General features: G+C 45.7%; 3 protein-coding genes across 3 annotated transcripts; 1 reads left to right on the forward strand and 2 right to left on the reverse strand.

The window, feature by feature from the left end:
- Positions 1–153: 153 nt before the first annotated feature.
- GGI43DRAFT_408241 (uncharacterized protein) lies at positions 154–5,746 on the forward strand. The gene has a single exon (XM_083206337.1). It carries the CDS (start codon positions 360–362, stop codon positions 5,550–5,552), a length of 5,193 nt encoding a protein of 1,730 aa, XP_083059616.1. The 5' UTR covers positions 154–359; the 3' UTR covers positions 5,553–5,746.
- Positions 5,650–7,826, reverse strand: GGI43DRAFT_82938 (uncharacterized protein). The gene is made up of 2 exons (XM_083210372.1): positions 7,460–7,826; positions 5,650–7,335 (listed from the first exon to the last, which is right to left on the reverse strand). Exons 1-2 carry the CDS (start codon positions 7,578–7,580, stop codon positions 5,771–5,773), a joined length of 1,686 nt encoding a protein of 561 aa, XP_083059617.1. The 5' UTR covers positions 7,581–7,826; the 3' UTR covers positions 5,650–5,770.
- Position 7,827: 1 nt separating this feature from the next.
- GGI43DRAFT_82962 (uncharacterized protein) lies at positions 7,828–12,578 on the reverse strand. Its single transcript, XM_083210374.1, has 5 exons — positions 12,366–12,578; positions 10,009–12,282; positions 9,287–9,941; positions 8,716–9,231; positions 7,828–8,658 (listed from the first exon to the last, which is right to left on the reverse strand). The coding sequence occupies exons 1-5, from the start codon at positions 12,390–12,392 to the stop codon at positions 8,027–8,029; spliced, it is 4,104 nt and encodes a 1,367-aa protein (XP_083059618.1). The 5' UTR covers positions 12,393–12,578; the 3' UTR covers positions 7,828–8,026.
- Positions 12,579–13,364: the final 786 nt, after the last annotated feature.

Raw genomic sequence — 13,364 nt, forward strand, 5'->3', positions numbered from 1 at the left:
AATGAAAAGATGCCGGATGGCATGTTTTTAAGGAGTAGCCAATTGAATCGCATATTCTGCGACGAGACGCTAGTCATGGCGGCAGCTGAAGCAAGCGCCAAAATGGCTAACTGTTTCTAAATAGTGATATATGATGCGTCTATCCATTCTCAACACCGCCTTCCTATCTCTCCGAGATTATTCAGTTGGAAGTTCGTTCAATACACTGAATATTGCTATGCGCTATCTATTAATTTGACCTTCACTCATTATTCTTTCAGAGAATTGCAGGTTATGCTACGCCTATTTTCCACCAGATACGGTGGTCAGTTCTCCCATCCTTATCAGCAGAGCGTACGTCTCCTATTTCTTATACCACCATGGACGATCAACTGGAGAACCCAACTCTATCTAGAGGGTCAGAAGACACCTCAAGCTCAAAAAGAGCCCAGTTTGCCAAGAAGATGATGAAAACCATGGGACTTAATCAGGAGCCCGTGGACGATCAACTGGAAAACCCAGCCCAGTCTGGGGAGTCAGAAGACGTCTCAAAAAGAGCCAAGATTGCTATGAAGATGATAAAAACCATGGGACTTAATCAAGAAATGATTAGAAGTATCATTACATCATGGCTTGTTCCTCAGTTCAAACCGGAGATCATTGCGGAATATGAGCAGTATCTCGCCAAAATTCATAACGTAGGGTTCTTAGGAGTATCAAATAGCTCCACCGAGACATCGAGGCCATATCGAATGTTCGACATTACCGATGGCGTGCTTGTTGAAGATATTGACCCTTCTGCACCATATTGTATGGTGTCACATCGTTGGAAAGACCCGGAAATCAACCTTGATCTGCTTCAAAGAGTCAGAAAAAAAATGTCAAAGTCTTATCCAACTTGGTACAATACTGACCGGACTGACGTTGAAATGGTCCTCAAATATTGTAAAGAGAAAGTTAAGAAGCAAAGGAAAAAGGTCAATGGCTGCGCTGTGAAGAACAGGCTTGATGAGAAATTAGCACAAAACGACTGCTACGTGTTGTCTCTTCTTCGGATGTACCACCACAGCAAAAAGATTCGTAAAGAGGTTAAAGATGCCCACGCGCACTTAGAAAAGACGATACACGATAAAAAGGTTACAGATATGGAAGGCAGAGTTTTCAAAGACCTCAGCAATAAAGCAAAGTATAGCACTGGCGACAATGAAACCAGAGTTTCACCAGCCAATCTTGAAGAAGAACAGCCCCCCGCAGTTGATGATACTGCCGATGATACTGATGCCATTAAAGCTGCTTATGAGAGAATATTTGATGCCGAGTGGGAACGCGACAAACATTCAGATGATGTCAAGTTTGATGCCTTGAACCGTGATCTACGTGAGATGGTAGAGAAAATGATTCGCTGCTTACGTCTATGGAGATCCGCCATCAAGATCGAGCAATCGATTCTAAAAGCTGGAGAAATTTTCAAGCGAGGTCTAGTACCCGGGTATAAGCAACAGCAGAAATTTTATGTGTGGCTTGATACCTGCTGCATTGACAAGACCAATCACAATGAGTATTCTGAATCAATGTCGCTAATGGGAGATTGGTATGCCCAATCTACTTTTACTCTAGTACACCTGGATACTGGATTTGACACACTTTTTGAGAAATCTGATGCTGAGATCTACTGGGATGAGTATTTACAGACAGATGGCGATCATCACAAACTTGATACTATTGCCAATAGAAGAACAGACCCAATTCAGAAATACGAAGACATCGCAAAGGAGCCAGAGGTCGAATGGTCGACCCGAGGATGGACACTACAGGAGCTCGTTATGAGTAGGATGACTTATTACGTCAATGCTGATTGGAAACTATTACCGCGGCCTGTTGAAAATTTGGGGCGTGCATACCATCTTATTCCACACATTGGGCTGTATACCAACCTCCTCGACATCAAGCCCACTTCGAATGCGTGGAAACCAGAAATTCTCATGACCGCTCTGCTAAATTGCGGCGCTGTTCAGTACACAGAGGCGATTAAAGCTATTTATCCTAGAATCGAGCAAGAGTCTGATGAAAGAGAGGAGGTTGAAGAGGGATTCTCTTTGAGTAATGCACTATTGGCCTCGATTGCTATGCCTTGGAACATAATGGATACCGTTTTCCATGTTACGAAGCCTGAACCAACCCAAAATGAGAAACCGAAAGTTCAATACTGTGGAGACGCCTTGCCGCGCGAAATTTCTGTCATTTGGGATCAGAATCTAGCGAGTCAATTTCCTCAGATCGAAGAAGATGGGAAGAACAAAGAGAAGCAGAAAGCTTATAAAATAAATGAGCATCTTCGTCTTGGAATTAACTCAACTACGGAAGGCAAGGTGTCACATGCACTTTCTATCATCAAAGCTCTTGAGCTTGTTGGGCTTTGTTTTCCTAGAGATATATCTCCTGAAACGGCTAAAACCGAGGTTGCTCAGGCCGTTTTCTTTGCTACCATGGCATTGGTTGAGTGCTATGAGCAAACTAAGTATCCAATGGTCATTAGAGACGTCCCAACGCAAGAGAATATGGGCCAGAAACGAAGCGACAATGAAGAAAAGGCCATTTTGAAGCAAAAAAGAGAAATCGAAAAGAGAGTGAAGCTAGAAATAAGAAAGAGGCTTTTCCAAGAGCTTCTGGATTCTTTCCCCGAAGCAAAAGAGCATTATTCCATTGAAACTATTGAAAGCTTTGAAGAAAAGGAAGAGGCAATTGCCAGGACCTTTGCACATATCCTGCATGTCCTAGTCAACGAGGTAAACGATCTGATCCTGGACGATCGACAATATATTGCCGAGTTTGGAAATATCACTCTTTTGGATTCGTGGGTAGATGGATCACGCAGACATGGTTTTACCACACAAGAAGTCATGACGTTGGCATGCAAGCGAAAAACTACAAAGTCATTTGATCGCGCATACTCGCTGATGGGTCTCTTGGGCGTTCGTTTCCCGACATTTTCCGCTGAAGGGTACGAGAAAGCACTTTGTCGGCTTTTTGACGAAACACTGACTACTCGTAATGACGTTTCCGTTTTTAACTGGGCTGGTTATAATAAGGGAAGCTCAATCCGCGGACGTTCGATGTATCCGTCGACCCAAGAGGCGTACCAAGCTAAAAACAGCCGTCTTCATAGCCGCAACTCTATGGCCGAAAATGAGAAAGACAAAATGCTACATACTACGAGCTATTATCATGCCGTTGTCTCTCTTTTACGCGATTTGATTGAATTTCTCAAGAAAAACGTACCGCCGAAGCATGTGATCGAATGGATTGGCTACATTTCCGCCATCATCTACTCTTTTGACCTGGAGAAATTAAAGGCTGCCCCAACTGCCGCTGAGAGAGTAGAAAAATTGAGTGGTCGCAGCAATATTTCAATTGGAACTAGCGCATTACCGTATGAGATTGAGGTCCTCAGCAAATTCATCGGATTTATTATCAACGGACCAGCCCAAATAAGATCCAATCCAAATATGCTATTATCGAGTACTGCGATTAGAAATCCGAGATTTGAAGTTGATATCAATCCAGATGTGCAAATAGTGGTAGATCCACCTGTACAGACGCCAGACATGAACAACGAGCAACTTGGACGTGATCACAACTGGAATAACAGCCAAAGTGTGTTCGATACGGAAAATGTCACTCCGCCAGAACTAGTCGATGTTCCATTATCAACAGAAGATGCAGAAAATGAGACTCCTCCTGTGGGTAGGAAGAGCAGATTTGTCGAGCAGCTTTCAGAAGCAGGTTCGATCCCAGTGCCACTTCTAATGGCCGAAAACGAGACATCGCCAGTTAGAAGCAATCTCCCTTTAAGTGAAAATGACGAAATATCGAGATACCTTCAGAACTGGGCCACAAACTCTCTCCAGGGAATCAGAAAAGACCCGAGTTTCTTTGAGACTCAACTACCAGCCCGAGTGCAAGGGATACGGCATAAAATTGATAAACAGCTTATAGAAAACGGCATTCAAAAGACAGCTATTTTTGGGTCTCCCAATATGGTCTCCCCGCATCCCATCATTGTTACCAATGCAGGCATTGAGAGCATATTTGACATTCAACGTGTAATCATTACAATGGCAGATGTTCAAGGTCTACGGCAACAAGTCGAGCATGCAACAAGCCCAGATCAAGTCATTTCTGGCTATTGCTCGATTAGCACTGGGTTTGCACAAGTTATTGTCCAGTTCTCTTGCAAGAGCGAACTATTGAGAAAACAGCTGGAAGTCAATGATGGGATTGACTTTCGCGTGATGAAGGAGCAGAACAAAAAAGAAGACAAAAAGCGAGAGCATAAGATGACGAGTAAAATTTTAAAAGACAAAAAGAAGAAGAAGAAGGAAAAGAAGAAGAAAAAGGACAATACCGAATCTGATCAAATCATATCGGTGAAATACGACGACGTCAATAACGAAAACGAAGCGGCGAATGATACCTTGGGAGAACCCCAAACTCGCGACCAAGACGAAGAGAAGACAATTAATCGCATGATTAAGTTTATTCAAGAAGATGATTTACGGCTCGTTGCCGGTGAATGGGTTCTTGCAAGATGCTCGGGCGTGGCCAATGCCGACTGGTTCCTTTGTCATCTAGAAATAGGCTCTACACATCCATTCTACGGCTACCGCATACCGACGAGCGAGATTGATTTCAATAATTGCTTCCCTGAAGATGGGTTAGTGGCCGAGTGGAACAGATATATGAACCGAAAGAAAGAGGAAATGTGCAAAATATTGGCGACGTTTCTTAAATCCAAAGAGCATAAGCTTAAGAGAAGGAAGCTTGTGGGTCGCATTTTGCATAACCTTGCACCTCTGGATGAGAAAGCTGAAGAGGGGCTTCAAGAAACCCCACGAAGTAGTTTGGAGAGCAATGGAACTAATGGTCTAGAGATGAATAGAGCCAATGACCCGGAGATGAATGGAGCCAATGGCTTGGAGAGGAACGAAGGCCATGAGGAACAAGTCAATCCTATGCAACATGAATATGACTATGTGGACGACTTTGCCGAAAACAGGAACGATGATAACTGGGGCGATGGCGATGCTAGCAGGCTACAACAGCCATTTTCAGAGCTATACTCCCAAGACTCTATGTCAAGCGTGCAACAAGATGATGTATGGTCAGCTCTACAAGACCCCAACTCCCAGTATTCTACTACAAGCGTCGAAGGACAAGATAGATGGGGTAACCGGGAACTTCGCCCCGAAGACTCTGTATCGAACTATGGAGATCGAGACTCGAGACCAAGCCAAGAGCCGCCAACGCCATCTTTCGACGATATGACAGTCGTAGGACAGAATGTCGTAGTAGAAGAAGCAGAAGAAGCAGAGGAAAAATCCAAAATCTGGGACTATCTGCCTCTGATTGAAAAGGTGGCTGAAAAGACGGCGAAACATTATGATAAGCACTTGAGTGCTACTGTGTTGAAGGATACGCCTACGGTTTTGAGGCAGGCGATTGAGAATTTGAATGACAACAGGGATTTTTTGCCGTCCATGTTCCACTCAGCGAAGAAGATTCATATGTTTTAGATATGGCATGGGGAAATATATGTATATATGTGTATGTGCTGTTCTTGAGATTGAAGCCTTGAAGCCTCTCTATTGTTTATTTCAGATGTAGATATATCACGTATTAAAAACATATACACTCCATACCATTAGTTTTATGGCTCAGTTATAATTACTTGAGTATCTCGCATTGTCAATCTATTCCCCCCCCCCCCTCTTCGAGAAAGCTACATATAACTCTAACCCCGACGAAACCCGAGGATATTCTGTTGCGGGTGCTCCACACGAGGAAGAGGCACATACGGCCTCTCATACGCTGGATCGAAAGCATCCCTTACAACCCCCATAGTATGTACCAAATTATCCTCTCCAGGGACAAAGAGATTGTCACCATTCCGATATAAAAACCCCTCGACTTCTTCGTCAAGCCAAATTGCACGTCCACGGATATAATCCGAGCGGCTGCGAGTATTAGGATCCGGTATGGGTATACCCAATCTGACCTTGGGCCGCACCGGTCGCTCATGCAGCTGCAAAGTGCCACGCATATCATTGAGTAGATCATGGTAATTGTCACCTTCATATAAATCCAAAAAGCCCAGCTCAATGGATCGCAGCCCGGTAAGTTGTGAAAGAGTTGATATCAAATCAGCGCTGCGCAGTGGAAAGTTCCACAGCCGAAAGTGCTGCAGTCCCGCCCATCCTTCAATGGGAAGGAATGTTTGCAGCGTCGGTGGCTGAATACGACGGTCCACGAGGTCCATATCCCAGTTTGTCTCCATGTTGAAATGCTCTAGCTGTGAAGCTCCTGCTAGGGCATCTCGCAGCAGATTATTGCGAAAAGCTGCCCAGTCTATATCTGGCAGCTCTTGTCCATTCACATGGAGAGATAACTGTAGCTTCTTGAAGTTGGGTTGCTGAAGAATAGTCCGGAAATTGGAGTACTCCTGGCACCGCTGCTCAAATAAGCGGCAGCTGAGGCCGGTATGAATATAATGAGCATCGATCATGAATTCAGAGATGCGATGGTGCTGCTTCTCTTGAGCCAATATCTTTGCTACCATATTATACCCGCGCCAAATATATTTTTCTTCCTCCCAAGGTGCCGCGTACATGACAGCATTATCACCACGCCGAATTGGCCAGCCGCGAGGAATTGGGTAATTCATTCCAAAGGGAATAGCCCGAATCGTAGGGGTCTCGTAAAGAGGAGTAAATGGACACCCATGAGTCGCAGGTGTAATGGTAACCTTTCGCAGCGCGGGAAAATGCAACAAGGCACACCGAAAAGCCTTAGCATCATCTTCCGAATCAATATTATGTTCCTGTTCATTCTCTAGGTGTATGAAATGTTTCCTTGCATGTCTCATTGATAGTTTACGACCTGCTCGCCGGATTTTTCTAAGGCGTTTAGACAGAACTCCGACACCGCTGCCATAACGTCTATTTATTTCTTCAATATTTGCATTTAACTCAAACTGGAACCATAATTGTTCTATATCCATTTGTGTTGTTTGGAATACAGGAAGATCGTAAATCCTGTCGTTAAATTCAGGAGGACAACGTACGAACGCAGCATCATAAACAATCTCAACTATGTCGTGGCGATAGGTGTCGCAACTGGCAAGAGCATAAAAGGCCAGGATGTCAGTCGAATGTGGGGAAATAAAGACTCGATTTATACGTAGTTTGAGAGCGGCAAATAGTCGACAGGTCAAACGTAGATTCTTGATTGAAAGATTATCCAGATAGCTCACTATATGCTGAATAAGTTCCCAAGGTAGTGGCGAACAACGAGTGGAGTCTGTAAGTTTGCCATTAGACCATGTAGACCCCTATATTGACTGAGAGAAGAGAATAAATGAATCCAGCGATGGGAAGACTTTTATTGAGATAAAATGGCACTCTCGCCATCGGAAATTATTTACCTATTTTTTCATCTCTTTCAGCCAAGACGGCCTGTGAAGGCTTATCATTTTCATCTTCTGCCTGACTCTGCCTTGAGGCATATTCAGGCGACGTGCTATCTTCCATAGTGCTATCTCCCATAGTCACACAAAAGACTTGACGACTGAGAAAACCTTGAAACTAAGCTGATTGACAAAATACTGGCGGTCGAACTGATGTCAGTATACAAGGCTCTGTGAGCGGGGGAATTTGAGGGGCTACTAAGGCAACTTATATACCACACGGTACAAGGATACCTGCTGTTATCCCTTGCATAAGGCTGCAGCAAGGCCTTGCGAGTTAGAGTTAGATTTACGCACGCTGCCAATAGACTCAATGCAGCCTGAATTTTGTCTTAGTAAGTCTTAATCAAGATTGAAGATGATTGGCGTAAAGAAAGCACCAGGAACAGCGTATTACTCATATCAGCAGCAGTCTTCATACACCCCTGATTCGTCCAGCTCAATGGTCTCGCTGTTAAATCTTATTATGCTGCTGTTTGAGAAAATAAAAATATTTCCATAATATCAACTAGCCATGTGATATATTTAATCTAGCCAATAAGGATCCAACTGCTGCAGAAAATCTAGCTCGACATTGATAAAGCTCTTCCACAGATCAACTTCTCTCAACCATGGCTTGGTCTGTACAGCAAACGTCACGGCCACACAGTGTTTCAATAAATCCGTTGCATCCTCTCCCATAACGAGGATCAAGTCACCTCTACTGTACACGCGATCTCCAAACTGCTTCTTCACCAGTTCTAGCCTCTTGTTTATGGTATGGTGTACGCTGAACTCGCTGCCAGGCATATCTTTAGGCACAAATTTCCACTCCCAGGGACGGCCGACGCTGTCAAGGAAGCTGTTGCCCTGTCGGTTCTGCAATCCGACCATGAGGGGGTAAAAGTGTGGCGCCGACCAGAGCCGAAGGAGAGCGAAGCGCGCGCCTTGATGCTTGCTTGAGAAGGCCTGAGCGAGAGGCAGCAGTTTTGTCCATTTATCCGGCCCGGAAAAGAAGGGTGGGAATAGTGTTGGAAAGTTGTTATATTTGTCCTCGTAACAGATGAAAAGATCCAACTTGTCTGGACGATGAGGTTCTGTCGCTGCCACTGACACTCCCGGGACAATTTGCGGGTCGTTTTGGTAGTAAGCTGGGGCGATAATTCCTGCCCGATACACTATAACTTGTAAGCAATTACTACTACCTGGAGCGGGGTGAAGCAGGGAAGACTAACGTTTGGCTATAGTTGGGCGGACAGCAATGCTCCATTCGAGAGGATAGATGTCTGTGTAGTATCCTGGACCCTTCGCAACCTTGTTCCATTCATCCCAGAACTTCTTATCGCGAAACTTGTAGCTTGTCCGGCTCTTTCGATCAGGCAGAGATTTACTTCGTTCTTGTGGGTTAAATAAGAGAGAATTCTTGAAGCTTTCGCATTCGTCGGATTTCAAAAATGCTGTCACGTTGTCCGCCACAGTTGACTCTGGAAAGAACATGGCCACTTTCATAAAGGCCTCGACCAAATCCTGAATAACAAAAGGGTGAGGCCATGGAGCAGATGGATCATCAGCATAGTCGTCATAGTCTGCTCGAATCTGAAGCCAGTCAAGGATTTCGACAAGGAATAAAACCCAGTCAGTCGCTCCGGTGTGAGCAGTTTTGAGCAGAGCGGCAATTTTATCTTGCACTTGAAAATATTTCTCATTACTGCCAGGCTCGAGATCTCCCTGGTGAAATGACTCTTTAAATCCTAGTCGTAATAATAAGCATTTTAATTCAAAATGTTTGGCTGCATAATTACTTACCAAATGATCTGTCACGTTCCATAATTTCCATGGGGTCTGCATCTTCCATTCTATCAACCAACAGCTGACTCTGATTGATGGTGTCAAGGCCGGTGCGATTGAGAAGCTTACGCTGCTGCACTGATAAAGTCTCTCGGAGAAGCTGTCCGAAAGCAGTCTGCCATACCTTGGGAAGGGACCAAATGCTAATTTCATCACTGTCCAACGTTTCTTCAAAGACGATGGCGGGATCTTTACCCTCACGAGCCAACGCGAGGCTTTTTTCAAGCTGTCGGACGCGGCTAGGAAAATTGGGAGTCTCGATGCGACTAACACCATTTCTGATCTCTCGGAAAGGTACGCTCTTCTTGTTAGAAGTTATCTCATCTGGGAAAAGAATTTCGTCTTCAACAACGTTGGCTTTGTTGTAGAATAAGTACGGGGAAGAACCCAGTTCGCGAGTGGTTCGAGAAGTTATACTCCCTTCTTGGATATTAAAAGCCCTAAATTCGACCTGGTCGCCTGTGACAGTGTCCCAGATACTTTCAACGTCTTCACCCGGTTTTATTTTGCGAGTGCGCATTGTATCTTTCTCCCTGGTTAATATGCGCAAGAGCGGCTCCATGTGAAAATATACATCTCGTGGATGTGTAATGCGCCATGCCGTACGAAGTTCCTTTTTTAAACAAGATGGATTAGCATAATACGTTACCTGCAGTCGCATGGTAGTGAAGGAAACTTACGGTTACAACAACATTATACATATCCATCGCCGATTCACCCGGCACAAAGCTCCAAATAAAAACGTCGTAATAGTCTTGGAATCCAAAGCGCCATTCTCTCAGAGAGTCGGTCATATCAAAATAATCAGGGCCCACCTCTAGACCAATGTCCCATTCGTTCTTCGAAGCCCTTCCAATCCCCTGCTTCCTGCGATAGGTCCAGAGGTGTTGCTCAGGAGGTGCCGTTATCACGCGACCAGTTTTACCATCTCTTACTAGGACCAGTAGCTCTCCGGTCCGCATGGTAAGGTACTGTAGAAAACGCCGAGTGACGGGGTCACTACGCTTCATGTGACCGACAATAATGTTTCTCGTCTCAATTATGTCATGCTGGCGCCGAATCTTGCTCCGGCTACCAACCTGGACATGGCGGCTGTGTTGCTGAGCATCGAGATCGATGAAGTAGGGGAAAAATTCCAGTTCATGTAGCTGTTGAACAAGCCTATTTTTGCCCCAAGATGCCCAGTTTGAAGCAGGGAAATACTGCCATAGGGTGAGCAGATTCAAGTCAGAGAATTCGGCCCAATTCCGGCAAAGCTGAATGGCATGCTTAAGATCACAGTCTTTGGCTATAATAGAGAATTGCAGCCAGCCGTCTCGGGACATTGCTTTTTCGCTGGCATGATTCCATACGCTCTTGCCACAAATAGTAACTCGAGTCTTCTGTGACGAGGATCCAGTCTTCTCCTTGCGAGGCTTAAGCTCGCCGGGGAACAACTTTTCCACCAGCCAATCGTCAGTATGGAGGTGTGCATATCGATCATTGTCGGCCATTATGTCAGCAAAGGTATCGCCATCCTCATCTTCAGTCTCACTTTCGTCTGAGACGTTATCAACACCTTCTGCATCATCTCCACGTGCAAAATCGGCACATGCATCTCGAATTTGCTGCAGAGAAGGATCTTCCAACTTTAAGCAGAGGTCTCGCAAGTCCGAGTCAACTATTTCAGCATCATTGAGAAACTCTTCCACGCTATTGGAGCGCAGCGCAGCCGGCAGCATGGAAGCCTGTGCAAGCAGCAGCCGGCTGAAGAGTAGCAATTTAATCTCCCTGATATCCTTGACAGCGGACTCAATCTCATCATCCGTCATCGGTGCCGTTCTGGTATGGGTCTCATGAGGATTTTCCAATGATCCTACAAGCTGGAAGCCCCAGACATTCTCCATCTTCTTATCGACCCCCTCACTAAGGCGATTTCTCATCTCACGTTCCGTTTCAATATTTTTCTTGTCCGGCACGTGTTGGTCAGAATTTATGCCAGCGTCCTCGCCTTCTTGTATGGCCATAAGCCTCTGTTGGCCTCTATCGGCCATACTGGCAGCAGCAGAAGCACCTGGATTGCCAGATTTCGCGGCGCTTCTCTTAGCGTTCGACCTTTTCTTTGCTTTCTTAGCAGGGGTTTGGATGTCTTCCTTTGGAACGGCCTCTGTAGAAGTGGCCACCGGGTCGGCCGAGGCATCTTCTTCGTCGCCATCGGTACTCACAACATCCATCCAGAGGAAGTGTTTGATCAAGTCAATGTACTGAGTCCGCTTATCGAGGTCCATGTCTTTAATAGGATCCCAGTCTTCATCATTGTCAGTCTCATCCGCTGACATGGCCAAGCGCTCCTGGTAAGCTTGTTCGAGATACGCATCTTGGCTTCTCTTTTCTTCCTCTCGCCTAGCTCGTTCCAGCCTCGCACGCAACTTGTCTCGATAACGCTTGAACAAGGAAGCTTCCTGCTTGACTCTTTTCTGCTCTTTCTCGCGAGTTGCTTCCTCTTCGTCCTGGGCCTTGCGTACCCAAGCAAACCACTGCTCCTTTCGATAGAGCAGATTAGCAGTGCGCTTCTCCAATCTCTCTAAAGATTGAAGAATGGCGTGTCGCTGGCTGCTGAGCTTATCAATGTATGCTTGGTGCCCATAATCGACTTGGAGCGAATAGAAGTGCGTATGGTGAAGCTTGCGGGCATCAATCACTTTTCCGATGAGGACGTATTTCTCAAATAGATGGGAATGAACTACTCTTAGAGTATTTTCATCTTGTATATCCTCAAACGTCTGGTTGGCCAGAGTAAGTTTGGCTTTCTTTAGGTAGGGGGGGCTCTCATCATCCAGCGCATCCAGCGAAGCATTACGCCGTTTGTATCCCTTATAGAGACCATAGACTTGCTTGGAGTGGAACCAGCAAAAGACTCCATTGGCATGTGTAGCCTCTTTTGTGCACTTGCTGCCATCGGAAAGGTGCAAGGCCTACTCACTCTTGGCCAATGTCGGCACATGTTAGCTCGAGATTCCTCTTTCAGTGCTCATATTAGCGGGCCAACATTCCGCACCTGGCACTCGGAAGATTCTTGAGTCATGATGAGCCTCCTATGTGGCGGTCATAGCAGCTCTCAATTACTTGATTCAAAGAGTACAGTCTACAGCAAAGCACGGCTACAAGGCCATGGAGCAGGTATAGATCGCAGGTGATGACTTCCAATACTGTATTGGCGTCTAGTGGCGTCGCTGAGCACTGCACCGGATTTTAGACCAAAAACTAGAGGCAATTGGATGACACTGTGCGTTGGAATCTGGTGAATCCGCCCTCAAAACATGCCTTGAAACGATCACGACCCCTCAGCCCAGTATCAAAGCGCATATCTACACGTGACTAAGGTGCGTGCAGCAAAAGATGGGGCCGATTGTTTATGGGCCATATCTCTCCGTAGTGGCAAAACAAAACACTGGACATGGAGAAAAATTGGCTCCAGCGAGTCAGGAAAAGCGCCTTTGTACGATTATTTTCTTTTTTTGCACGGAGCTGTCTCAGTTTTCGGCAGGTGGGTGCATCCAATGCGGGCGGTCATTTCATAAACCTACTTGCATACTGTAGGTATGACCCAGGAGAATCTCCCAATACACCAGCTCTCTCTCTCTCCCTGGCGACTCAAGACCAGTTGGACAATCGCACAAAACGCTGCAGAGAAGAAATTGTTCCGACACGCAGCCAGATAGCAAATCCACGTTTCATTGGCAGCATAGACATATTCAACTGGCACGCTGCATGCTGTGGCAGTCGAAAGATAACAGGAGTGCACCATATGTAGCAGCGATAAGAGGCCGATAAGATACCGATAAGCCACTGCATAATATGTAGTCTACCAGACCAGCGGAAAAAGAAATCGACATAGCGATCAGCTTTGCGAAAACATACTGTAGTAGCAGTGGCGCGGCCGTATTCTGGAGCCATTCTACGAACACATTCAGAGCTAGTAGTCAGCCAAGCAAGTTCTTGGCAGCTATGGCAGAAGCCTAGAGCAGGAACCACGAACTCAAAGCAGCGGGAACGA

This window comes from Trichoderma evansii (assembly GCF_050947405.1).
Source record: "Trichoderma evansii strain SZMC 28006 chromosome Unknown GGI43scaffold_13, whole genome shotgun sequence".
Classification (NCBI taxonomy): Eukaryota; Fungi; Ascomycota; class Sordariomycetes; order Hypocreales; family Hypocreaceae; genus Trichoderma; species Trichoderma evansii.